The 25,728-nt window shown below is 45.3% G+C and overlaps 1 protein-coding gene across 1 annotated transcript in view; it reads right to left on the minus strand.

Moving 5' to 3' along the window:
* Positions 1–554: 554 nt before the first annotated feature.
* LOC139584495 (neural-cadherin-like) overlaps positions 555–25,728 on the minus strand; it is a 120,675-nt gene continuing 95,501 nt past the window's right edge. The window contains exons 29-33 of the mRNA XM_071416435.1: positions 19,683–19,947; positions 18,068–18,257; positions 15,087–15,337; positions 9,072–9,226; positions 555–1,881 (exon numbers count right to left, since the gene is read on the minus strand). Coding sequence (XP_071272536.1) covers positions 1,279–1,881; positions 9,072–9,226; positions 15,087–15,337; positions 18,068–18,257; positions 19,683–19,947 — 1,464 coding nt within the window. The 3' untranslated portion in view covers positions 555–1,278. The remainder of the gene's footprint in view (positions 1,882–9,071; positions 9,227–15,086; positions 15,338–18,067; positions 18,258–19,682; positions 19,948–25,728) is intronic.

Genomic DNA, 25,728 nt, shown 5'->3' on the forward strand with positions numbered 1-25,728 from the left:
ACCTTGCTGACCCTTTTGGAGTTCTCCGACATGTACTTAAAGAATATGTAGCTCCCGCAGACTGACCTCTTCAATACTTAATTGCACTGCGTGACTTCAGTTAAATGGCAGTGAAATTGGAGCTTTCATAGGGGAAGGAAGCAGTGCTGCTTTTATAGAAATATAATTACTGTGTGCCATCTAGACATGTAACACATGCTTATCCATGTGCCGTCTAGACATGTAACACGTGCTTATCCATGACAGTGATGTCACACATAATGGCCTTGTGTTGAAACATGTATAGACCCATAAGTTTTGGAGCCAGACAAATATAAATAGCATCTTCAAGTTCAAACATCAAATCAAATCAAATTGTATTTTTCACATGCCCTGAATACAACAGGTGTAGTAGACCTTACCGTGAAATGCTTATTTACAAGCCCTTAACCAACAATACAGTTTTAAGAAAATATTTACTAAATAAACTAAAGTTAAAAAAAGATTTAAAATGTAACAATAAAATAAAAATAACGAGGCTATATAGACATCAATTTCTAAATGTTTTTCTGATTTCTTTATCAAAGATTTTCATTTATTTAAAAGGCATTGAATCAAAACAAAACAAACAAAATATTACTTTTTTCTCACAGAAATTATATTACGATAATTATCAACAACAAAAAAGGAACCCTATTTAAAATCGAGATTACTTTTGCCTTCTTTTACATATATTTCAAATCAAATCAAATCAAATTTTATTTGTCACACATATACATGGTTAGCAGATGTTAATGTGAGCGTAGCGAAATGCTTGTGCTTCTAGTTCCGACAATGCAGTAATAACCAACGAGTAATCTAACCTAACAATTCCACAACTACTACCTTATACACACAAGTGTAAAGGGATAAAGAATATGTACATAAAGATATATGAATGAGTGATGGCATAGGCAAGATGCAGTAGATGGTATCGAGTACAGTATATACATATGAGATGAGTAATGTAGGGTATGTAAACATTTTGTGGGGTATAGACAGGGCATTGCCAAGAAAATGGTGCTGCTTTTCCAGATTGGTTGTAAAATATGTCACATCAGAGATGCATCACATTTTTGCCACAATCCACCCATAGAATACTTTACAAAGGGATTACAAATCAGAAATGTACATTTCTTAAATATTTGTTCTCATTTGTTTTTTTCCCCAACACCATCTTTGGATCAATCGATTTCAAAATGTCACAACTCCAGTCTTATGCTCTCTTCTCACAGTTGGGCCCCCTGGCCTCCCTCTCCTTCACTTTGTGTCCTTCTGTCCCTCTGTGCTCTTGGTGGCAGCAGAGTCTACAGCAGCGTCCACTCTGAGCTCACTGACTACAGCTCGCAGGGCTTTGAGCCTGTCCAGCCGTGGGCTCTGGGCTCTCTGACGCTCCAGGCTCTCCTGACTCCCCTGAACCCTAACCTCTGACCCCTGACCTCCAGCACCGAGGGAGCTAAGTGAGCGCACGGCTAGACCACCATGCTGCCCCCTATTGGACAGGAGACGCGGTGAGGTCATGTAGCCAGGGTTGTCCCCCAGGGGATGGTCCGTGTCCCTTATGACCTCACACAGGTAGCGGGCCAGGTCCTGACTGGAGAAGGACAGGGACTTATGGGATCGCCGCATGGCGAGGGGAGAGGGGAGGGTAGCCGACCCGGACGGAGGGTGGGCCAGACGCAGGGCGATCGCCGTGCTGCCGTTTTTGGGTCCGTTTGATCCTTTTGGTTTGGTCCCATTCTTGGTGTCCGGTGGCTTGGTCGTCTGAGGGTAGGAGATTATGCATTGTGGGTAGCTGTATCTCAGTGACTGGGCTGGGCTGGGCTGCAGAGACCTCTGTAACTCCACCATGTTGAAGACATTCTGGAGGGAGGGAGAGAGAGATACAGAGACACAGAGAGAGACACACACAGAGACACACAGAGAGAGACACACAGAGACACACAGAGAGAGCGAGATACAGAGACACATAGAAAGAGAGAGAGATACAGAGACACACAGAGAGAGATACAGAGACACACAGAGAGAGAGATACAGAGACACACAGAGAGGGAGAGATACAGAGACACACAGAGAGGGAGAGATACAGAGACACAGAGAGAGAGAGAGAGATACAGAGACATAGAGAGAAAGAGAGAGATACAGAGACGCACAGAGAGGGAGAGATACAGAGACACACAGAGAGGGAGAGATACAGAGACACACAGAGAGAGAGAGATACAGAGACATAGAGAGAGAGAGAGATACAGAGACACACAGAGAGAGATACAGAGACACTCAGAGAGCGAGATAGAGATACAGAGACACAGAGAGAGAGAGAGAGATACAGAGACAGAGAGAGAGAGAGAGAGATACAGAGACACAGAGAGAGAGAGACACAGAGAGAGAGAGAGAGATACAGAGACACAGAGAGAGAAAGAGAGAGAGCGAGAGACAGAGAGAGGGAGATAAACACACAGAGAGAGAGGGAGGGAGACGGATAGAGAGAGAGGGGGAGGGAGACAGAAACACACAGAGAGAGAGGGAGGGAGACAGAAACACACAGAGAGAGAGGGAGGGAGAGAGATGAAGAAGAAGATGAGATAGTTGATTAGAGATGACCTGTTAATAATGTGGAAGGACCACCAGAGGGCAGGCTGGGCTCACGGATGGTAGCCCAACAAGGCATGGGAGACAAGGTAACCAGAGGCAATTGAGCACAGCTGACACTGCTAATGAGATATTCTCCTTCCCCTATAAGAGAGAGTATGGAACCAACAGGAGGGGGGGGAAGAACTAACTCTGGAAGATGGTCACCGAGAGAGAGGAGCTATCTATGAAGAACCATTAAGACGGTGACAATCCGGTGACTTTTGTTATAGTTTAAAAGACAATCATATTGTGTTCCTGTTTAATCTGGAGAAGAAGATTTTCATTGATTATGTTGGAGTGTTTGTGTTGACCAAATGCCCTCAATATAGAATTGTGTTCAATCAAGAAACCTACTCCTGACTCGTTTGTTCCACCTTCCCACTTTAGAGTGACGCCCAATTAGTTGGTCCGCTCACATTGGTGGAGAATGTGGGCATTAGGTGGACGAGTGACACAAGGATAAGTGAGTAATTCAAGATTCTTCCAGTAGACCCGGAGGAACCATTCAAGAACGATGGATAACGCCCTACTACAACAATTGATCACGGCACAGCATACAACCATAGAACTCCTGCAACAACAGCTGAGCCGGCGAGAAGAACCTAGAGTTAAGCCAAGAGCGGCTGCTCACGCCATCTTACCTCGTCTCTCCAAGGAGGATGATATTGAGGCCTTCCTCATGACCTTCGAAAGGACGGCCACCTTGGAAGAGTGGCCGCCCACAGAATGGGCGAGCGCATTAGCCCCTCTTTTGACCGGGGTGGCTCAGGAAGCCTATTTTGACTTGGATGCCCGCGAAGCTGCGGACTATGGGCGACTAAAAACCGAGATCCTATCCCGGTACCAGCTGACTGCCAGAGATAGGGCCTATACAGCTGACCAACCCGTCCGTGCCCAGATCTTTGCATTAATACGACTGACGAAACAGTGGCTAGAACCTGAGAAGGGAGTAGGACAGGTGATAGAGACTCTCGTAGTGGACAAGATATTGAGGGAATTACCCAGTGACTTAAAAAGGGTTGTGGGGCAAGCCAACCCGTTGTCAGCCGACGACATAGCACAGGCGGTGGAAACATATCGGTCTACAGGGGAGTTGTTAAAAAGTGACAAGGAGGAACGGAAGGATTCTTCCAATCCCGTACCACGACACACCCCGGCGCGTCCGCCACCGAAACGTACAAATCCCCTACGGAGGTGGGAGAAGTCATCCCCCACACAGCAGGGTCGGTGTTATAAATGTCAGTCTCCCGACCATTATGCCCCACAATGTCCTAGCAAGGACGAGCCCATGGTCACAGAGTCATCACGGTCCACCCCCACACATCTTGGTTTGAGGGGGCAGGATCAACACTGTTGGTTAGCAGAAATAGCCCCAGCCCCAGAGATTCCAGTTCGAGTCGAAGGACAAGATGTGGTAGCCATTCTCGACTCGGGAAGTATGGTTACGTTAGTAGAGGAGCGGCTGGTGACCTCCGCAACACTGCTACCAGATAAAGTAGCCGTATCCTGTATCCATGGAGACACCCACTATTACCCCACTGTGAATCTACCTATTCTCACTCCAAAAGGAAGGTGTACAGTCAGGGCAGGGAAAGTGCCCCAGCTGAAGGTACCATTATTGATCGGGAGAGACTGTCCCCTATATAAGGAGCTTCGGCAGATGACGTTATGCACGGGAAGAAGGGGGACAGGAAAGAAGAGAAAACCCAAGCCCGAGGTAGTAGTCCTACAAGGAGACGTAGCTGCGTCCTCGTCCTCTGCAGCAGAGGAAGAAATAGCGACCCAACGTTTACGACAGATATTCCAGGAAACCACCGATGAAGACACCTGTGAAGGGTTATACACAACAGAGGAAGGAAGAAGCAACCAGGCGCTAAGGGATATATTTGAAGCTCCATCCGAGGAGGGAACCTGGAAGGGATTCTCATCGGTCACCCCTGAGGGGGATGGGGAACAACCTCCACATCCCTCTACCGAGGTTGATCTGCCACAGGAATTAAAAGGACAGTTCGGCACCTCGCAGCATAGAGACCCAGACCTAAGGGAGGCCATGAGGAAGGTGAAGGTGATCGACGGGAGGAACGTCGACGGATCAGGTGAGCCCCCTCTTCCTTACTATGCAATCAGGCGGGGTCTCTTATACTGGGTCGTACGACGAAGGGGGGAAAACCAGGAATTACTAATGGTGCCTAGACCATACAGGGATACAGTTCTACAGTTAGCCCATTCCCACGTCCTAGGAGGACACCTGGCACGAGACAAGACTATTGACAGAATCATGCAGAGATTCTATTGGCCCCGGGTCACCCGGGATGTGGCCAGGTATTGTAGGACGTGTGATCAATGTCAACGTACAGCTCCACGGCCACACCTACGTAACCCTTTGATTCCTCTCCCCATCATAGAGACTCCCTTTGAACGCATAGCTATGGACCTCGTAGGACCCCTCCCAAAATCCGCCAGAGGACACGAGTACATCCTAGTGGTCATAGATTACGCTACCAAGTTCCCGGAGGCCATACCCCTGCGTAACATGTCGTCAAAGGGAATTGCCAAGGAATTATTCATGATGTTCTCTCGGGTGGGCCTCCCCAAGACGATCTTAACTGATCAGGGAACCCCATTCATGTCCCGGTTGATGAAAGACTTGTGTCGGTTGTATCAGGTTCAACAGATACGTACAAGCATATTCCACCCTCAAACAGACGGGTTGTGTGAACGCTTGAACAAAACGATTAAAAGCATGTTGAGAAGAGTGGTGTCCCGAGACGGGAAAAACTGGGACATGCTTCTCCCACACTTAATGTTTGCCCTGCGAGAAGTACCCCAAGCATCCACTGGATTCTCTCCGTTTGAATTGCTCTATGGCAGACCCTGTCGAGGGATCCTCGACTTAGCCAAGGAGACCTGGGAGACCCAACCATGCCCCTTTCGATCCACAATAGAACATATTACCCTGATGAGAGACCGCCTGTCAGCAGTGTGGCCCATAGTCAAGGAGCATATGGAGAAGGCACAAAGGACCCAAGGCCGGGCCTATGATAAGTCCGCGACCCCCCGTGAGTTCACCGTGGGAGAGAAAGTGATGGTGCTCGTGCCCACGGCCGAACATCGCTTGCTGGCACAGTGGAGGGGGCCATACGAGGTAATGAAAAGGGTCTCACCGGTCAATTACCTCATCAAGCAACCTGATAGAAGGAAGAAGGTCCAACTCTATCACATAAACCTGTTGAAGACGTACCATGGAAGAGAGGAGGAGGTGGCTTTGATGGCCCTGGAGGGAAAAGGAAAAGAGGAGGCTCTACCACAGGTGCGCCGTGGTCAAACTCTCCTGCCGGAGCAGTCAAGACAGCTAGACAAGCTGATTATGAACTTCGGTCGAATATTCTCTCCATTCCCAGGACAAACAGATGTCCTGTTTCACCATATCCACACTGAACCCGGCAAGAAGGTGCATATCCACCCTTACAGGATTCCTGAGGCTCGCCGAGTCATCGCTAAGAACGAGGTAAGGGAGATGTTGAGGATGGGTGTGATCGAGCCATCGATGAGTGAGTGGTCCAGTCCCATAGTCCTGGTCCCCAAATCCGATGGTAGTATGAGACTCTGCAACGACTTTAGGGCCGTGAATGCCATCTCTACATTCGATGCGTATCCCATGCCCCGCGTGGATGAACTCTTGGAGCGCTTAGGAAAGGCCAAGTTCATCACCACCCTGGATTTGACGAAGGGATATTGGCAAGTGCCGGTGGCTCCGGAGGATCGCCCAAAGACTGCCTTCGCCACACCAGAGGGGCTTTTCCAGTATGTGAGGATGCCCTTCGGACTGCATGGTGCCGCTGCAACTTTCCAACGCCTCATGGATGCCATTCTACGGCCCCATCAAGAGTATGCAGCGGCGTACATAGACGATGTGGTTATCCACAGCGAGGACTGGGATAGTCACCTCCTGCGATTACGGGCGGTGCTCGTGAGTTTGGAAGCCACAGGGTTGACGGCCAATCCAAATAAATGCTGCCTGGGCCTGTCCGAAGCGGAATACCTGGGGTACACCGTGGGGAATGGGAAAATACGCCCACAGGCAGAGAAGACCAGGGCAATTCGGGACTGGCCGCGACCCCGGACCAAGCGGGACGTTCGGGCCTTCTTAGGGATAACGGGATATTATCGCCGTTTTATCCCGGGATATGCAACCATTGCCAATCCCCTCACAAACCTCATCAAGAAAAACTTGCCAAACCAGGTAGAGTGGAAAGACGAGACGGAAGAGGCCTTTCAATTGCTAAAAGATGGCCTGTGTTCTGATCCCGTCCTACAGGCTCCGGACTTCTCACAAGAGTTCATTGTGCAGGTCGACGCCTCGGATACGGGGCTCGGGGCCGTACTAGCTCAGGGTAAAGGCGAAGCAGAGAAGCCGATTCTCTTCATAAGTAGGAAGCTCAGCGATCGGGAACAGAGGTATGCTACCGTAGAGAAAGAGGCCTTAGCCATTAAGTGGGCCCTCGATTATCTCCGGTACTACCTACTGGGTCGGAGGTTTGCATTAGTTACGGACCATGCGCCCCTCACGTGGATGGCTGGTAAGAGAAACAGTAACAACAGAATAGCCAGATGGTTTTTGTCTTTACAACCGTTCTCTTTCCATGTCATCCACAGGGCCGGATCGAGGAACGGGAATGCAGACGCGCTGTCCCGACGCGACCAAGACGGTGCGTCTGGCGCCCGACCCTCCGGTTCGGTCCTGAGGGGGAAGGTATGTGGAAGGACCACCAGAGGGCAGGCTGGGCTCACGGATGGTAGCCCAACAAGGCATGGGAGACAAGGTAACCAGAGGCAATTGAGCACAGCTGACACTGCTAATGAGATATTCTCCTTCCCCTATAAGAGAGAGTATGGAACCAACAGGAGGGGGGGAAGAACTAACTCTGGAAGATGGTCACCGAGAGAGAGGAGCTATCTATGAAGAACCATTAAGACGGTGACAATCCGGTGACTTTTGTTATAGTTTAAAAGACAATCATATTGTGTTCCTGTTTAATCTGGAGAAGAAGATTTTCATTGATTATGTTGGAGTGTTTGTGTTGACCAAATGCCCTCAATATAGAATTGTGTTCAATCAAGAAACCTACTCCTGACTCGTTTGTTCCACCTTCCCACTTTAGAGTGACGCCCAATTAGTTGGTCCGCTCACAATAAAGACCAATAGACTAATAGAAAACACTCAACAGCAGGACATGCATTTATAATCATATTTGTCTATGAAAAATGCTGCGATGATTTTTATTTCTACCTAAGAAAAAGACATGCGGCCCAAGTGTCAACGTTGGCAGCAACAGCCCCATTAATTGGCCAAACTTGTAATTAATTGTCAGATTGCAGTGGGTAAAAGTGCTATTACCAGCGCAATTAAACAAATACAGGCATTAAGGACTAATGGCATCTACCGTAGAGATAAATACGGGAACTCATCTTTGTATCGGTGCTATTTACAGCATCTGTGACAGCATGGGAAGTGGCATTGAGGCTATCTTCATTTTGAAGTAGTCCCATTTTATTCTTCACGATTGGCTGATCCCTTCTGATGAACCGGTTGGACATGACTCCAACAGCGTCACCAGGAGGGATCAGCCAGTGAAGTTGGAAGTCCGACCCAGTTGACTAGATTAAAATAGTAGGAGCCCTCAAACGCGCTGCACATGCTAATACAGTCTTTTGGCTGCTATCATTCTCTAAAGTATCTACTCACATCATTTCTCCTAATTGACTCTCCTAGGATCATTAGTTTGGTGTTCATTTCCAAGCGTCTTCCAACACCAGTCCTCCCCTAGCTGTGCTACCAAACTAACACTCACTATGTAAACTGTGAATATCTTCCCATGCTTCCTTGGTTAATATTGTTTGTGTTTATCTATGATTTGTATCGTTTCTCCTGTGTGAGTTGTTGTACAGGTGTGTGTCGGATGCATAGCTGTAGCTTTGATACTAATTGCCCTAAGGGAATCAATAAAATTGGATTCTACTCTACTGTATTGTAGTGGTCTTATGAGCCATACTGTTGGCTCATATGACCACTACATTGATCTATAAGATATTGGTAGTTGTGCTGTGTTGAAGGATAGACTTTTCCTCTACTGTCCGTGTCCTGTCTAAATAGCAGTAGCTGTATTGTACCTGGTCCTGCTTTACTACCTCTGTCTGAATACCAGTGTCTCCTTGAATTCCCAATCATCTACTAGCTCCTACACACTATAGGCACTCCTGTATATCTGGATAGGTGTAAACTTCACCCAGCCTATCAGAAGGTATGGGGAAGCAATTATCAAACTGTTTAAACCGATCCCATCCTTTTTGTTCTACACAAGTGCCTATGGGGGCAACCAGGGACTCTGGCTAGATTTGGGATTCAGTGTCTCTATCTGTACCTGGTCCTGCTCCCCTCCGCCCTCCTCATCATAGTTAAGCACGTTCTCTCGGATGTCCTCCCATTCTCCGTGGTGTGCTGATACGTGGTAGACGCTCTCCTTCAGGCCCTTGTGTCTCCTCCAGCAGGAGTACAGGAACAGGCCAAACATCAGCACTGGGGGGGGGGGGGGGGGTCGCCATAGAGCAAGTTAGGACAGGGACAAGGGTAGACGTCTTCACACAATGTCCTATCAATTAAAAACACTAGAAATAAATCAGTGTCCCAGACAGTCAGCAACGATTTGTAATAAAGAAGTTAAAATGGACTGTGAAGATGAATGGGGGAGAGGGGTGTGGTACCCGATAAGCACATTTTGTGCCTCAGTTCTTATGGTACAACATGTCAGATAGATGAGCCAACAACACAAAATTGACACTTTACACCCAGATATGAGATACACACTAACTCTCAATACCAGCCTTTCTTTGTAAAAAAGCAGTCATTGAGAATGGACAGGGTTTGTTGTCTTTCCATCACATTGCTAATCTGCACTTATCCAATCCTGTAAAACAAAGTACTAGAGATGTATTCTTCTGTTGTGACGCCCCTTAAAACCCTCAACCCTGTTCACAGAACCTACACTCCCTGGAATGTTGTGAGAGCGTTGTAGGAATGCTGCTGAAGCACTGACATCAATCACATCTATTTTGTGTTGAAATATACAGTATGCTGAACTGACCTTTAAAGTTAATTAATCTCAACCAATATTTCTTCTCCTGTCTACCATCCCTCTTTGTCTCCCGCTTCATTTCTCATTTCTTTATCTCTCTCATTCTCTCGCTCATTCTTGTTTGACTCTCTGTGTTTCTTTCCGCTCTCCTTGTCTCTTTTGACTCCGTACGACTTTAATCTCTCACACTAAAAGGTGATGCACCAGAACTGGGATCTTTTCTATTGTGCTTTGCTTGTGCAGTAGGTTTGGAAGCATCCATTCATCAATTTAATAATTGAGGATTCTTTGATAAAGTGCATTGCGGTAATCACATTAGACTGAAGTAATGGTTTACTGAACCCATATCACACTCATCAAGGTCACTCAACTGAATATGTTTTCAAATCCACCATAAAAAATAAATAGAAAATGTTGATTAGAAAAAGGCTCACTGTAAAAAGGTAAATCTCCAGCTAAGCTTCCCCAGGCCTGCTCAGTGTGTGCTGGAGGTATATGTACTGTAGAGTTCTATTGATCAGCTAACCTTGCTCCATCCCCTCCACTGTGCTGTACAGATCCAGAGAAACACGCTGAGGAATCCAGATGAGCTACGATCGCAGCAGTACTCAGACCTCCCCCTCAACCACAGTATTACCAGCAGTACTCAGACCTCCCCCTCAGCCACAGTATTACCAGCAGTACTCAGACCTCCCCCTCAACCACAGTATTACCAGCAGTACTCAGACCTCCCCCTTAGCCACAGTATTACCAGCAGTACTCAGACCTACCCCTCAACCACAGTATTACCAGCAGTACTCAGACCTCCCCTCAAACACAGTATTACCAGCAGTACTCAGACCTCCCCCTCAACCACAGTATTACCAGCAGTACTCAGACCTCCCCCCAACCACAGTATTACCAGCAGTACTCAGACCTCCCCCTCAACCACAGTATTAACAGCAGTAGTCCGACCTCCCTCTCAACCACAGTATTACCAGCAGTACTCAGACCTACCCCTCAACCACAGTATTACCAGCAGTACTCAGACCTCCCCCTCAACCACAGTATTACCAGCAGTACTCAGACCTCCCCCTCAACCACAGTATTACCAGCAGTACTCAGACCTCCCCCTCAGCCACAGTATTACCAGCAGTACTCAGACCTCCCCCTCAACCACAGTATTACCAGCAGTACTCAGACCTCCCCCTCAGCCACAGTATTACCAGCAGTACTCAGACCTACCCCTCAACCACAGTATTACCAGCAGTACTCAGACCTCCCCTCAAACACAGTATTACCAGCAGTACTCAGACCTCCCCCTCAACCACAGTATTTCCAGCAGTACTCAGACCTCCCCTCAACCACAGTATTACCAGCAGTACTCAGACCTCCCCCTCAACCACAGTATTACCAGCAGTACTCAGACCTCCCCCTCAACCACAGTATTACCAGCAGTACTCAGACCTCCCCTCAACTACAGTATTACCAGCAGTACTCAGACCTCCCCTCAACCACAGTATTACCAGCAGTACTCAGACCTACCCTCAAACACAGTATTACCAGCAGTACTCAGACCTCCTCCTCAACCACAGTATTACCAGCAGTACTCAGACCTCCCCCTCAACCACAGTATTACCAGCAGTACTCAGACCTCCTCCTCAACCACAGTATTACCAGCAGTACTCAGACCTCCCCTCAACCACAGTATTACCAGCAGTACTCAGACCTCCCCCTCAACCACAGTATTACCAGCAGTACTCAGACCTCCCCCTCAACCACAGTATTACCAGCAGTACTCAGACCTCCCCCTCAACCACAGTATTACCAGCAGTACTCAGACCTCCCCTCAGCCACAGTATTACCAGCAGTACTCAGACCTCCCCCTCAACCACAGTATTACCAGTAGTACTCAGACCTCCCCCTCAACCACAGTATTACCAGCAGTACTCAGACCTCCCCCTCAACCACAGTATTACCAGCAGTACTCAGACCTCCCCTCAACCACAGTATTACCAGCTCCACACATCTATGTGCCAATCAGTCAACACACCCATCAGTGGGGCTTTACCACACACAGAGAAATGGACGCACACACACGCACCAAGCCATTGACAATGAAGAACACACGTGCTTACGCACATATACAGACTCAGATGAAAACACACACAGACACACACAGAGATGTGCAGTGGTCGTGTTGTGATATCTTCAAATATATCAATATAACTCAGGCTGGAGACCTTACACAGCTCCTATCCATCAATCCACATGCTGCTGCTTTGAGGTTATCCACCAACCATGGTGGTCTTGGGATGTTCGGTTGAATGTTTACAGTAACATGAATGGTATGACACGGATAAATCAGTATGATGTACACATGAAACATTTATGCATGTTAATGCATGTGTCAGAAACTCTATGATATACAACATAGAAAATGGAGAGAAAATATACATTGCAAGGAGAAAAGAAGGACATAAATTGGAGACAGATGAGAGAAGAGAAATGGTGTGAGAAGGCTTTATTAGTTAAAGTATGTTCTAATACAAAAATACAGGCACTTTTACGACTATTTACATCCATTCCCATTCTATATGGAAAGGCAATTGAATATTTTCTTCTTCATTGAATATAAAATCAAACAACACAACAGTAAAAATGTAAATGTGATGGACAATAAAGCTTTTAAATTTTGAATTTCAAACCCATTTAACAGGCTTAATGAAGCATACTTATATTGCCCAAATGTGCCCGTCTCTGGTTCTGTCTGTAGCAAAAGTTGAACTCGGCAATCAGCCAGTCTGATGGGTTATGTCAATCTGAATTATGGATGATCACTTTTAATGGAGTTTGAGGCAGAGGAGCAGAGACAGAGAGTTCCAGTTTAATTTAGCAGCGTGACTTCACCCCGCCTTAGTGTGTGTTGTGTGTAATGTGTGTGCGTCTTGTCCCGGTGTCGCAGTCTGTCTGGGCCTATGAGGCCTGTTTGTCACTTGCAGGCACACGAACACATGCGCACACAAACACACGCGCATGCATGCACACAGACACAACTCTGTCATCTCCACCAAGCCTTGTCTGATGCTGACTCATTCTCTCAGTTATGACGTAAAGGGAGGAAGATGAGGTGGTCGCCATGACAACAACTTTAACAGTTCATGAAAGGACCTTCAACCGTATTATCCTGTTAAAGACCCAGTCTGCCCTAGTCTAAGAACTGTAGCCTGAGTCTTGTAAGAGACAGACAAGTGTTGCTAGCTCCTGTACTGTATTTCCTGTTACAGAGAAGGTTGGAGAAAAGTTCATATAAACTCTTGGCGACCTCTCATTTGATATATATTGAGGAAATAGACTAATTAATCTGGAGGTCAAAAGTTTGAGTGCAGCTTATAAATGCCAGGAACTAAAGTAACTGTAGCAACTAGGTACCTTACATGACGGCACCAGGCAGTTTAATTTACACATTCAACACATGAATGTTTATAAATGATGCCAAGGCCTCCGTTTGTTATCTTTGTATTCATTATATCAAATACTGAAGTATCGTTTTATCGGTTTCTCTCAGGGAGCCAGAGTGTCAAAATAACTGATGTTGCAATTCACCAGCCAAGTGCCCCAGGAAGGTGTTGGGTTGTTGAGTCAGTTATAGAGCTAGTAGAGACAGTGTATTGAATCGTCAGACCATTTTATAACCCTGTTGGTGACAGAGAGCCTCATAAACTGTATAGTAGTAACTCCATGGAGAGATAGCCCTCTGCACTGGACACAACAACACAGCTTACTACGTGTCAGAAACAAACGGGTTGTTCCATGAAATGAGTGTCTTTTGCGTCCCTTTTATATATTAAACAGAAATTGTGCACAAATATTGAATTTTAAAGCCTGTTATATTAAATGAAATGCACTTTAATATAGACTACATAAATAATTTAATCAGATTTTTTATATGAGTAAAGGCTTGCTAAAGTTCCCTTCATCAACCCTGTTTCACCATCATTGTAAAGCCTAGTTATTTTGTTGCTTTGACAAAGTAATTTATGGAGATTATTATTTATTTAATGTGATTAGTGATTCATTTACGTCTGTCCCTCATTTTTGGGTCGGCCATGTTATGTGAACTGAATTCTTTTTTTTATTTATATGGTAAAACTATTCCTTTTTACATATTTATTTCAAAAGAAACATTGAACATCTAATAGTCAAATCATATTGTACAAGCAGGTGAACTGGTTCTACTCTTTTTGGCCATTTTCTGGTGTTTTGTGGTGGAAAACTGAGCTGGTCAGGCATAACACCTCAACCCTGTTACCCATAGAAAAACAGGCTATAAATGTTTTAATAACAATGTCATTTTTTTGTGAAGCTTGCATTCAATTGCCACTCCCTGTTGCACACAAGTTTCCATTCCGCCTGTCACAAGGGGATTTATGATTGATTTACAAAGACATCGTCAACACTGTTTCTTTATTTGGCGCTCTTCAGATTGGGAAAACGTGTTTTTTTTTTATGAAGAAAGAACATGTCTCTTTGTAGCAGAATGTTGTTGTTGAGTTTTTGTTTGACCAAGTTACACAAAAGGCACTGAATTGGTGGAATGAGCCAGACATGGACACATTTAGGTTAAAGGAAGAATGGAGAAGAAAGTAATTGACAAAGAAATACGGAGGGAGAGATAAAAACAGACATAACAGAACTGGAATGACAAACAGACGAGATAAAACAAGTCAGATAAAAAGGTAAGACAAAGGAGGATGACAAATAAAAGTCTGAATTTACTTCACAAACATCAGGAAAGACCAAATAGATGTGAGGAGGGGATGACTGAAGGCCCCCAAACCTTTTGAACTGGGACCCAGTGAAAGCTTTCAGAGTTTTTTCTTGTGGCTCACAGAGTCGACAAAATCAATGTTTCTAGCCAGGACCTTTGCAGCCACACTGACTGAGCCCACTCACAGACCTTGAGGCCTAAACTAACAAAACACTTGGGGCTCAATACCATCGAACCCACATTCCAGTGCAGTATCTCTTTTTCCCATGGCCAAATAAAATCACAGATGATTTGGGTACTGCAAGAACCTATTACCAGGTTGACACGTCTCACAGGTTGAAGCATTCAGTTCTCAGATCTAGAAATCTGTGTACCCAGTTTATAAATAAAGACACTGCATAAACGTTAATATGGTGTGTTCTGTTGAATTCCAGCCTTGGGAACAACCAAAACCAGATTAAATCAGATTGAACTACGTGAAACCAGATGAGAGAGTGCGGATGAAAGATGGTATGGTCACCACAGGTAGTAGATGACATAGTCCATATAGCTACCTAGGAAGGCCAGGACACAGATACTGATGGCAAACGCAGAGCTGAGGCTCAGCGTGTTGTCGTCGTCGTTGTGGTACAGTGCCAGAGAGACCTCACAGTGGCGCCCGCGATAGCCCTCCGAGCAGTGACACGAGTACTTGGAGGGAGAGTGGGCCACACAGATGCCATGGCGACAGGGCCTGCTGGCGCACAGCGTGTAGACGCAGACCTTCCCCGAGGCATTCTTCTTCATCATGTGACCAGGGGGGCACCTGTGGAGATGCAAATGATGAAGAGGTTGTGGTGAGTGATTAGGCTACCGCACATGGGATTAATTGGATTGAAAAAACTTTGAATTATAAAGGGAATAGCCAACCTGGCACTGTGAAAATCTATAGGTACACCCTTAGAAAAAAATGTGCTATGTAGAACCTAAAAGGATTCTATGATTCTTCAGCTGTTCCCATAGGATAAACATTTGAAGAACACTTTTTGGTTCCAGTTAGAACCATTTAGGGTTCTATGTAGAATCCTTTCCACAGAGGGTTCTACTTGGAACCAAAAAGGGCTCTCCTATGGGGACAGCTAAATAACCCTTTTTTCTAAGAGTGTATTGTTTCCGATAGCTATATCTGATACAATGTTGTCGTTTCAGAAATACAGTTGAAGTCGGAAGTTTACATACACTTAGGTCATTAAAACTCGTTTTTCAACCACTCCACAAATTTCTTGTTGAAAACTATAGTTTTGGAAAGTCAGTTAGGACATCCACTTTGTGCATGACACCAGTACATTTTCCAACAATTGTTTACAGACAGATTATTTCACTTATAATTCACTGTATCACAATTCCAGTGGGTCAGAGGTTTACATACACTGAGTTGACTGTGCCTTTAAACAGCTTGGAAAATTCCAGAAAATTACGTCATGGCTTTAAAAGCTTCTGATAGGCTAATTGACAACATTTGAGTCAATTGGAGGTGTACCTGTGGATGCCTACCTTCAAACTCAGTGCCTCTTTGCTTGACATCATGGGAAAATCAAAAGAAATCAGCCAAGACCTCAGAAAAAAAATTGTAGACCTCCACAAGTCTGGTTCATCCTTCAGAGCAATTTCCAAAGCATGAAGTAAGTTATCACGTTCATCTGTACAAACAATAGTACGCAAGTATAAACCCCATGGGACCACGCAGCCATCATACCGCTCAGGAAGGAGATGCGTTCTGTCTCCTAGAGATGCACGTACTTTGGTGCGAAAAGGGCAACTCAATCCCAGAACAACAGCAAAGGACCTTGTGAAGATGCTGGAGAAAACAGGTACAAAAGTATCTATACCCACAGTAAAACGAGTCCTATGTCGACATAACCTGAAAGGCATCTCAGCAAGAAAGAAGCCACTGCTCCAAAACCGCCATAAAAAAGCCAGACTACGGCTTGCAACTGCACATGGGGACAAAGATCGTACTTTTTGGAGAAATGTCCTCCTGGTCTAATGAAACAGAAATATAACTGTTTGGCCATAATGACCATCTTTATGTTTGGAGGAAAAAGGGGGAGGCTTGCAAGCCAAAGAACACCATCCCAACTGTGAAGCACGGGGGTGGCAAAATCATGTTGTGAGGGTGCTTTGCTGCAGGAGGAACTGGTGCACTAAACAAAATAGATGGCATCATGAGGACGGAAAATTATGTGGATATATTGAAGCAACATCTCAAGATATTAGTCAGGAAGTTAAAGCTTCCAAATTTGTGGCAAAATGACTTAAGGACAACAAAGTCAAGGTATTGGAGTGGCCATCACAAAGCCCTGACCTCAATCCTATAGAAAATTTGTGGGCTGAAGTGAAAAAGTGTGTGCGAGCAAGGAGGCCTACAAACCTGACTCAGTTACACCAGCTCTATGAGAAGGAATGGGCCAAAATTCACCCAACTTATTGTGGGAAGCTTGTGGAAGGCTACCTGAAACGTTTGACCAAAGTTAAATAATTTAAAGGCAATGCTACCAAATACTAATTCAGTGTATGTTAACTTCTGACCCACTGGGAATGTGATGAAAGAAATAAAAGCTGAAATAAATAATTCCCTCTACTATTATTCTGACATTTCACATGCTTAAAATAAAGTGGCGATCCTAACTGACCTAAGACAGGGAATGTTTACTAGGATTAAATGTCAGAAATTGTGGAAAACCAAGTTTAAATGTATTTGGCTAAGGTGTATGTAAACTTCCGACTTCAACTGTATGTATTATTGTAATAAATTAGGACAAGATATACAATTATAGGAAAATAACCTGTCATTTTATCATTCTTCATTCTTTTTGGGAAATTATTTGAAATCTACTTTAAGCAAAGCACTCTCAGTAACAGTAGCCTTGTTGTTCCATGTCCTCATTTCTGTCAGTATATTTCTGCCGCTCCTGAAGATGGTCTCTCCAAGCTTAGTACCCTGTGTGGACATCCCATAGTGATGAAAGGCTTTTGAGTAGTTTCACACGCTCTGATTCCAGTCAGTACGACAGGAAACACTGGAGTCCTGGGGTGTTTAAAGACACTGCTGCCGAAACACTCCCTGTCACTATGATAGAACAGGGCTTTATTCAGCTCAGGTTGACACACGGCTAGGATTCTCAAAAGAGCTAGAGAGAATGAGAGAGAAAGAGAAGAGAGAAAGACAAAAGAAGAGTGTCCCTGTCTGAGCTGGTCAAGGTTGTAACGGTCAGGACAGGTCAAAACAGGCCATGCTATAGACTACTAAGCCTTGTCCAGTTGTTCAGCTGCTACATATCTAGTCCAGGTACAACTGACCCGTCTTTGTTAGTGTCTCTTTGTTATACTGGGACAGTGAGTGGCCAGTGTGGCATAGATCAAGGAGTTGTGGCCTATAACCAATGACCAGGCCCCAGAGTTTTTCCTGAGCATGTGACCTCACCTGGAAAATTGCTGGCCCTCAGTTATAGCCCGGAGTTTTTCCTTACATGATTTCCTGCTGCCATTTATGTACCTGCACTCATGCTTCCTCCAGAGGTCCATGCAGATGAAGGGGGGAGAGCACTGGTGTTTCCTGCAGGCATCTGAGGGGCAGCCTGGGGAGACCCCCTGAGAAGTGACCACCTGGAGCCCCTCAGACCCCACGGAGGGCTGCTTGGCAATGGGCATGGGCCGCCCATTCAGCCTTAGGTCTCGCAGACACCCTGGAGGAAAAACACAGAGAGGGAAAGAGAGATAAGACAGCAATATAAGTGACATTCATACACACCAGGCCTAAGGCAAAAAGCATTTAAGTAAGTTTCATGAAGGGACAGAGACACATGCCCACACAGGAATAGAAGAACACAGGTATACGCGCACAGGCACACAGGCACACAGGCACACACACACACACACACACACACACACACACACACACACACACACACACACACACACACACACACACACACACACACACACACACACACACACACACACACACACACACACACACACACACACACACACACACACACACACACACACACACACACGGAGCACAGAGATAGCCCAGGGCTTAGCTGTCAGTGCAAGCCCTCTGTTTTGAAGGATATTTACTCTGTTAGTTTGTCTGGCCATCCTCTGGGAGGGAGAGGCGAAACACATCATTTATACAGAGGGGGTGGGGGTTTCTCCTTACATGGGGCAGGGACAAAAATGTGCAGTATTATAGCTAATCTCATGCTGTTTTAGAGGTCAGGGATTCTTGAAAGATGGGACAATCTCAACTTTTCAAATATTTAACTTCATTTTAACAAAATGTGTAATATATACAGTATCAGTCAAAAGTTTGGATACACCTAGTCATTCCAAAGTTTTTCTTTTTATTATTTTCTACATTGTATAATAATAGTAACTACATGAAAACTATGAAATAACACATGGAATCATGTAGTAACTAAAAAAGTGTTGAACAAATCTAAATATATTTTACATTTCAGATTCTTCAAAGTAGCCACCCTTTGCCTTGATGACAGCTTTGCACACTCTTGGCAAATCTCGGACACATCTTTTAGGAATCACAGTTTTGATAGAAATATTCTTTAAAGCAACAGAGGGCCATTGCAAGAAATTACATAAGATTTATTTTTCAGTTAATATCAATGTTTTTGAAGAGTTTGAAAATGTGATCCTTTGCTCTATGCGTGGAAAGTGCATTTACACGCATAGAGCCGATATAAACATTTATAATATTCCACTAAATGTACATTTTAAGCTCAAATAATGCAACACAATACAATAAAACTATACAAATAAAGTTTCCCTTCTGGACAAGGATTGTCCTGAGTTTCAAGAATCTCTGAGCTAATTTCCTTCTATTCTACACATTTTTTCCCATGAGGCTGAGAGAGAATTTTGCAGTTTTAAAGCTAATTTTGTGTAATTATAATTTTTTATTTCATGGTTTATGACATGAAATAAAAGGAGGGCCCCTGAGCCCCCAAAGCTTGTGGGCCCCCAGCCTTGTGGGGGTTGGATGGGTGTGTGCTACGCCATTGGAAGTTAGGTGGATAGTACAGTATTAGTGGGCTGTACCAGGGGACAGTGCTAATGGTCAGTACCAGATGGCAGTACCAGTACCATACCTAGGAAGCTGCGGTTGTGTCCTGAGGGGAAGGAGTTTCCCAGCATCACCACTGATTGGTCGATGACTATCTCCTGACTCCGCCCAGGAGCGGCCGTGACCTCCCGCCTTCCGCCGCCACCGTCCAATTGAAGGGTGAACTCTTTGCCATGACGCTCAAGCTCCACTTCGTGCCATTCTCCATTGTCAAGGCGATGGAAGGGCAGCGTGAGGTTGTAGGGTCTGTCACCCAGGTTGTAAAAGACAGCCAGTAGCCCCTGAAACATCTGAAATATGCAGAATATATCGATCAATTAAAATAATCCAAAATGGCTATAAAAATCACAGAGTTCACCTTTAAAACTTGCAGTTCAAAAATGGCAATGTACAATTAAGAAGGCAATTTTCTATTTTCAATTCAATTAAACCCATTGTATTTAATCATGCTTTACAAAACTGCCACGGACATCAATTAATTTAGTCCAGGGAGAATATCACAGACAACAATTATCCACAGCAGCTAAGGCTGAGCAAACACACTGAGCTGGAAATAGGGCTGAGGGGGGCTGCTGGCTGCTATAACCGCAGTTTGTACATGTCCATCCCCTAATTGGAAACTGTGGAGCAGAGATAATTCAATACTGTGTTTTAATATATGCAGCAATATAGCACAGCTTGTTTTAACTATTGCTCCCTCAGCATTGTCATCAGATCATAATGCCAACATTCTATTCCTCCCCGGCCCCCCTATGGACCCCCCCCCCCCCCCCCCCCCCCCCCCCCGAGCAGCCTAAGCAAACAAAAGACAATGAACTCAACCGATCCCAACTTTGAACAGAATCCGACCATACAAACATTTCACTACAAAGGAAAAACTGACAATATTTTATTGACTAAACCTTTCTATTTGACTTTTAAAACACCAGCTAGGTAAATAAATAAAAAGCATCTTAATAAGCGATGAGGGTTATAAGCATTGATTTACACCTTTACACTAACACTCAACAAAATAAAGCAACCCTATGGGTTTTAAAAACACGTTGAAGGATGCCATTATGTAGAGATAAAGACACATCAACAGGAAGTAGAAAATGTTTCAGAGACCTTAAACTCGACAGTTCCCGGTAACCTTGTTAATATCTAGTTATTCATTCAGCATGAGCATCATCCTCCATTTCCACCCATTCTTACCCATCAGAGCAAGCAGGCTGAGGTTCTGAGAAACCGCCATGGCTGAGGTTCTGAGAGACAGCCATGTAAATTGGCCTTGTTGTCAGGATCCACACTCAAGTGTCTATCGGAGAGCTCTGATTCTTTCCTAAACAAATGCTTCAGACAGAGTATGCTGCTTTCGCCAGAAAACTAGCGTTTTTAAACAGCTCGCCGACTCAACGCCGACTCAAAGATAAATACATTTTTGTCAAAATGTTATTATAGATATAGCCTTCTTCTGTTCAATGATCTCTACCTATATAGTACTCTAAATACCCAAATTTATGTTGTTAAGTTCAAAAGAATACAAGACAAAAATTGCTGACTCCATTCAAACCAATTAGGGTTCGGAACTTTAAAGCCAATTATCTCAGAATCATTATTTTGCAGACAGAACCTTATTGTCCCAAGGTTTTGATATATGGGGCTGGTAGGCAGAGAAGGGTAGAGGGGGGTTGCTGCTACACTGACTCAGATATTCCAAGAAGAGCAATAGCAGTGCTATAGCAGTGAGACTGCATGTTGGTGCTCTTGTAACAGTATAACTTTAAACCGTCCCCTCGCCCCGACACGGGCGCGAACCAGGGACCCTCTGCACACATCAACAACGGTCGCCCACGAAGCATCGTTACCCATCGCTCCACAAAGGCCACGGCCCTTGCAGAGCAAGGGGAAACCCTACTTCAGGTCTCAGAGCAAGTGACGTAACCGATTGAAATGCTATTAGCGCGTACCCGCTAACTAGCTAGCCATTTCACATCCGTTACACTCACCCCCCTTTCAACCTCCTCCTTTTCCGCAGCAACCAGTGATCCGGGTCAACAGCATCAATTTAACAGTATAACTTTAAACCGTCCCCTCGCCCCGACACGGGCGCGAACCAGCGACCTTCTGCACACATCAACAACGGTTGCCCACGAAGCATCGTTACCCATCGCTCCACAAAGGCCACGGCCCTTGCAGAGCAAGGGGAAACCCTACTTCAGGTCTCAGAGCAAGTGACGTAACCGATTGAAATGCTATTAGCGCGTACCCGCTAACTAGCTAGCCATTTCACATCCGTTACACTCTCTCTGACACCAGTTGGAGAGATATGTTTGTCACGAGGAAGCAATAGTAGGATAGAGCAGTGGAAACAGCTGACCTGTTTGGGTAGGTGTTCTTGCGTGACAGACGCTAGCCGAGCAGGCTCCTGCCAGGTGCTGTGGACACACTGTCACTCAAAGAGGCCAAAAGCTCCTACAACCCTTGAACCCCAACATCCTATCTCCACAGAAATGGCATTCACACTCAGAAAATGTGTTCTATTTTCCTGGCAAAGCCAGACAGAGAAGAGCCTTATGAAGTAACAGACACTAACGGTAAGCTACATTGATTGAAAATGCCTCTCCATGTTTTCCAGTTCAAACAGGGTACACAAATTGTGCAATCCACTGAAATAGCCCTCAGTAATAGCTTGAAGGAGAAAAAACAGAATCGAAATTTTAAAAAATGTAAATCATGGTACTGAAAACAATGGATACACTACAAGAAAATGGTTAGGTATGTGAAGGGTCATCAAGTTATAACAGCAATCTACCTCACCAAGCAAAGTGAGAAGAATAAAAGCAACACATTGAAACTGCCCAGCAACACCCGTTGGGGTGGTGTGTCATCATGTTTGACAGTCTCCTGGAGGGGAGAGTCTCTCCAAGAAATGGCCATATCACAGTCTGCTGATATGGACAGCCCCATCAAGAAGATCCTCCTGGATGATCAAATTTATTTATATAGCCCTTCTTACATCAGCTGATATCTCAAAGTGCTGTACAGAAACCCAGCCTAAAACCCCAAACAGCAAGCAATGCAGGTGTAGAAGCACGGTGGCTAGGAAAAACTCCCTAGAAAGGCCAAAACTTAGGAAGAAACCTAGAGAGGAACCAGGCTATGAGGGGTGGCCAGTCCTCTTCTGGCTGTGCCGGGTGGAGATTATAACAGAACATGGCCAAGATGTTCAAATGTTCATAAATGACCAGCATGGTCAAATAATAATAATCACAGTAGTTGTCGAGGGTGCAGCAAGTCAGCACCTCAGGAGTAAATGTCAGTTGGCTTTTCATAGCCGATCATTAAGAGTATCTCTACCGCTCCTGCAGTCTCTAGAGAGTTGAAAACAGCAGGTCTGGGACAGGTAGCACGTCCGGTGAACAGGTCAGGGTTCCATAGCCGCAGGCAGAACAGTTGAAACTGGAGCAGCAGCACGACCAGGTGGACTGGGGACAGCAAGGAGTCATCATGCCAGGTAGTCCTGAGGCATGATCCTAGGGCTCAGGTCCTCCGAGAGAGAGAAAGAAAGAAAGAGAGAATTAGAGAGAGCATACTTAAATTCACACAGGACACCGGATAAGACAGGAGAAGTACTCCAGATATAACAAACTGACCCTAGCCCCCCGACACATAAACTACTGCAGCATAAATACTGGCGGCTGAGACAGGAGGGGTCAGGAGACACTGTGGCCCCATCCGATGATACCCCTGGACAGGGCCAAACAGGAAGGATATAACCCCACCTACTTTGCCAAAGCACAGCCCCCACACCACTAAAGGGATATCTTCAACCACCAACTTACCATCCGCCCACAAAGATCTCCGCCACGGCACAACCCAAGGGGGGGCGCAAACTCAGACAGGAAGATCACGTCAGTGACTCAACCCACTCAAGTGACGCACCCCTCCTAGGGACGGCATGAAAGAGCACCAGTAAGCCAGTGACTCAGCCCCTGTAATAGGGTTAGAGGCAGAGAATCCCAGTGGAGAGAGGGGAACCGGCCAGGCAGAGACAGCAAGGGCGGTTCGTTGCTCCAGAGCCTTTCCGTTCACCTTCACACTCCTGGGCCAGACTACACTCAATCATATGACCCACTGAAGAGATGAGTCTTCAGTAAAGACTTAAAAGTTGAGACCGAGTCTGCGTCTCTCACATGGGTAGGCAGACCATTCCATAAAAATGGAGCTCTATAGGAGAAAGCCCTGCCTCCAGCTGTTTGCTTAGAAATTCTAGGGACAATTAGGAGGCCTGCGTCTTGTGACCGTAGCGTACGTGTAAGTGTGTACGGCAGGACCAAATCGGAAAGATAGGTAGGAGCAAGCCCATGTAATGCTTTGTAGGTTAGCAGTAAAACCTGATGTATTTTGGGAGAGAGTGGTAAAGCAGCCTGAAACTCCTGAAACCTATAGCATTAGCCATTGCACGGATTGAGGGGGACAATTCCATTCTGTCTGATGTTCAGACTCTGCTTGCAGATGTAAGAGAAGAAATCCGTATTTCCCTGCTCACTTCACAGTTGCTCCAAGCAGAGGAAACTGCAGTTCTGAAATACATCAAAAAGCATGAAGACTTCTGCCTGAAGCCCATGTTGGACCCCAAGTATGCTGGCAAGAGCATCCTGTCTGGTGCAGAGATCAACAAGGACTATGGTGTCATCACTACCGTATCTCGTCACCTTGGCCTGGATGAGGGCAAGGTACTTGGCAATCTGGTGAAGTACACTTCCAAGCAAGGGCTTTGGGATGGAGATGCAATATGGCAGTCGTGCCAACATATCTCATCAGCCACCTGGTGGAAGGGACTTTGTGGATCTGAGGCTGTTTCCCCTGTTGCCTCCATCATCCTCTAAATCCCACCAACATCTGCCGCCTCAGAGCGCAACTGGTCCTTGTTTGGGAACACATACACCAAAGCATTTAACCTGCTGACCAATACAAGGGTTGAAAAATTGTTGGCCATCCGTGCAAATCTGAGGCTTTTTGAGCCTGACAACAAGCTATCCTCAACAAGGTTGGAAAGTGACAGTGAAGATGAGGCCTCAGAGTCTGATGTTCAAGAGGTGGGCATTAAGGAGGTCCAGGGAGAAGACATGGAAGTCTGAGAGGAAGATAGTCTAGAAACTAAAGCTTTGGTTATAATTTTACAGATGTATGTTGAAAACGTTTTTGGGAGATGCGATGGATCATTGGGAATCATTCAATATTCCCTTTATTTTATTGTTCAATGAAATCATCCCATGTGAAGAGTCAACTAATTTAATTAAAGTTAAAATCGTAACTAAATAGTTTTAAAAATTTCTATTGGAAGGATTTAATCATTTGCAATTATGTCTACTTATGATAAGGTAAAAGGTTTTTGTTTCTGTCTCCATATGATATGGTAAATATATCCAATGCAAAAAACATCTACATTTGAATGGTATTAATATTCATTTGCATATATTTCAGTTAATTCCCATATATATTCCCGTTAATTCCCATATATTCCCCTTAATTCCCATGGAAAGTTTCCACCTCTGAATATTCCCCAAAATGTGCAACCCTAGTCAAGCTCCTCTCAGCTGCCCACTGCACTGAGGCTAGGAAACACTGTCACCACGATAAATCCACTATAATTGAGAATTTCAATAAGCATTTTTCTACGGCTGGCCATGCTTTCCACCTGGCTACCCCTACCCCGGTCAACAGCTCTGCACCCCCCACAGCAACTTGCCCAAGCCTCCCCCATTTCTCCTTCACCCAAATACAGACAGCTGATGTTCTGAAAGAGCTGCAAAATCTGGACCCCTACAAATCAGCTGGGCTAGACAATCTGGACCCTCTCTTTCTAAAGTTATCCGCCGCAATTGTTGCAACCCCTATTACTAGCCTGTTCAACCTCTCTTTCGTATCGTCTGAGATCCCCAAAGATTGGAAAGCTGCCGCAGTCATCCCCCTCTTCAAAGAGGGAGATACTCTAGACCCAAACTGTTACAGACCTACAGTGGGGCAAAAAAGTATTTAGTCAGCCACCAATTGTGCAAGTTCTCCCACTTAAAAAGATGAGAGAG

Source organism: Salvelinus alpinus, chromosome 9 (assembly GCF_045679555.1).
Source record: "Salvelinus alpinus chromosome 9, SLU_Salpinus.1, whole genome shotgun sequence".
NCBI lineage: Eukaryota > Metazoa > Chordata > Actinopteri > Salmoniformes > Salmonidae > Salvelinus > Salvelinus alpinus.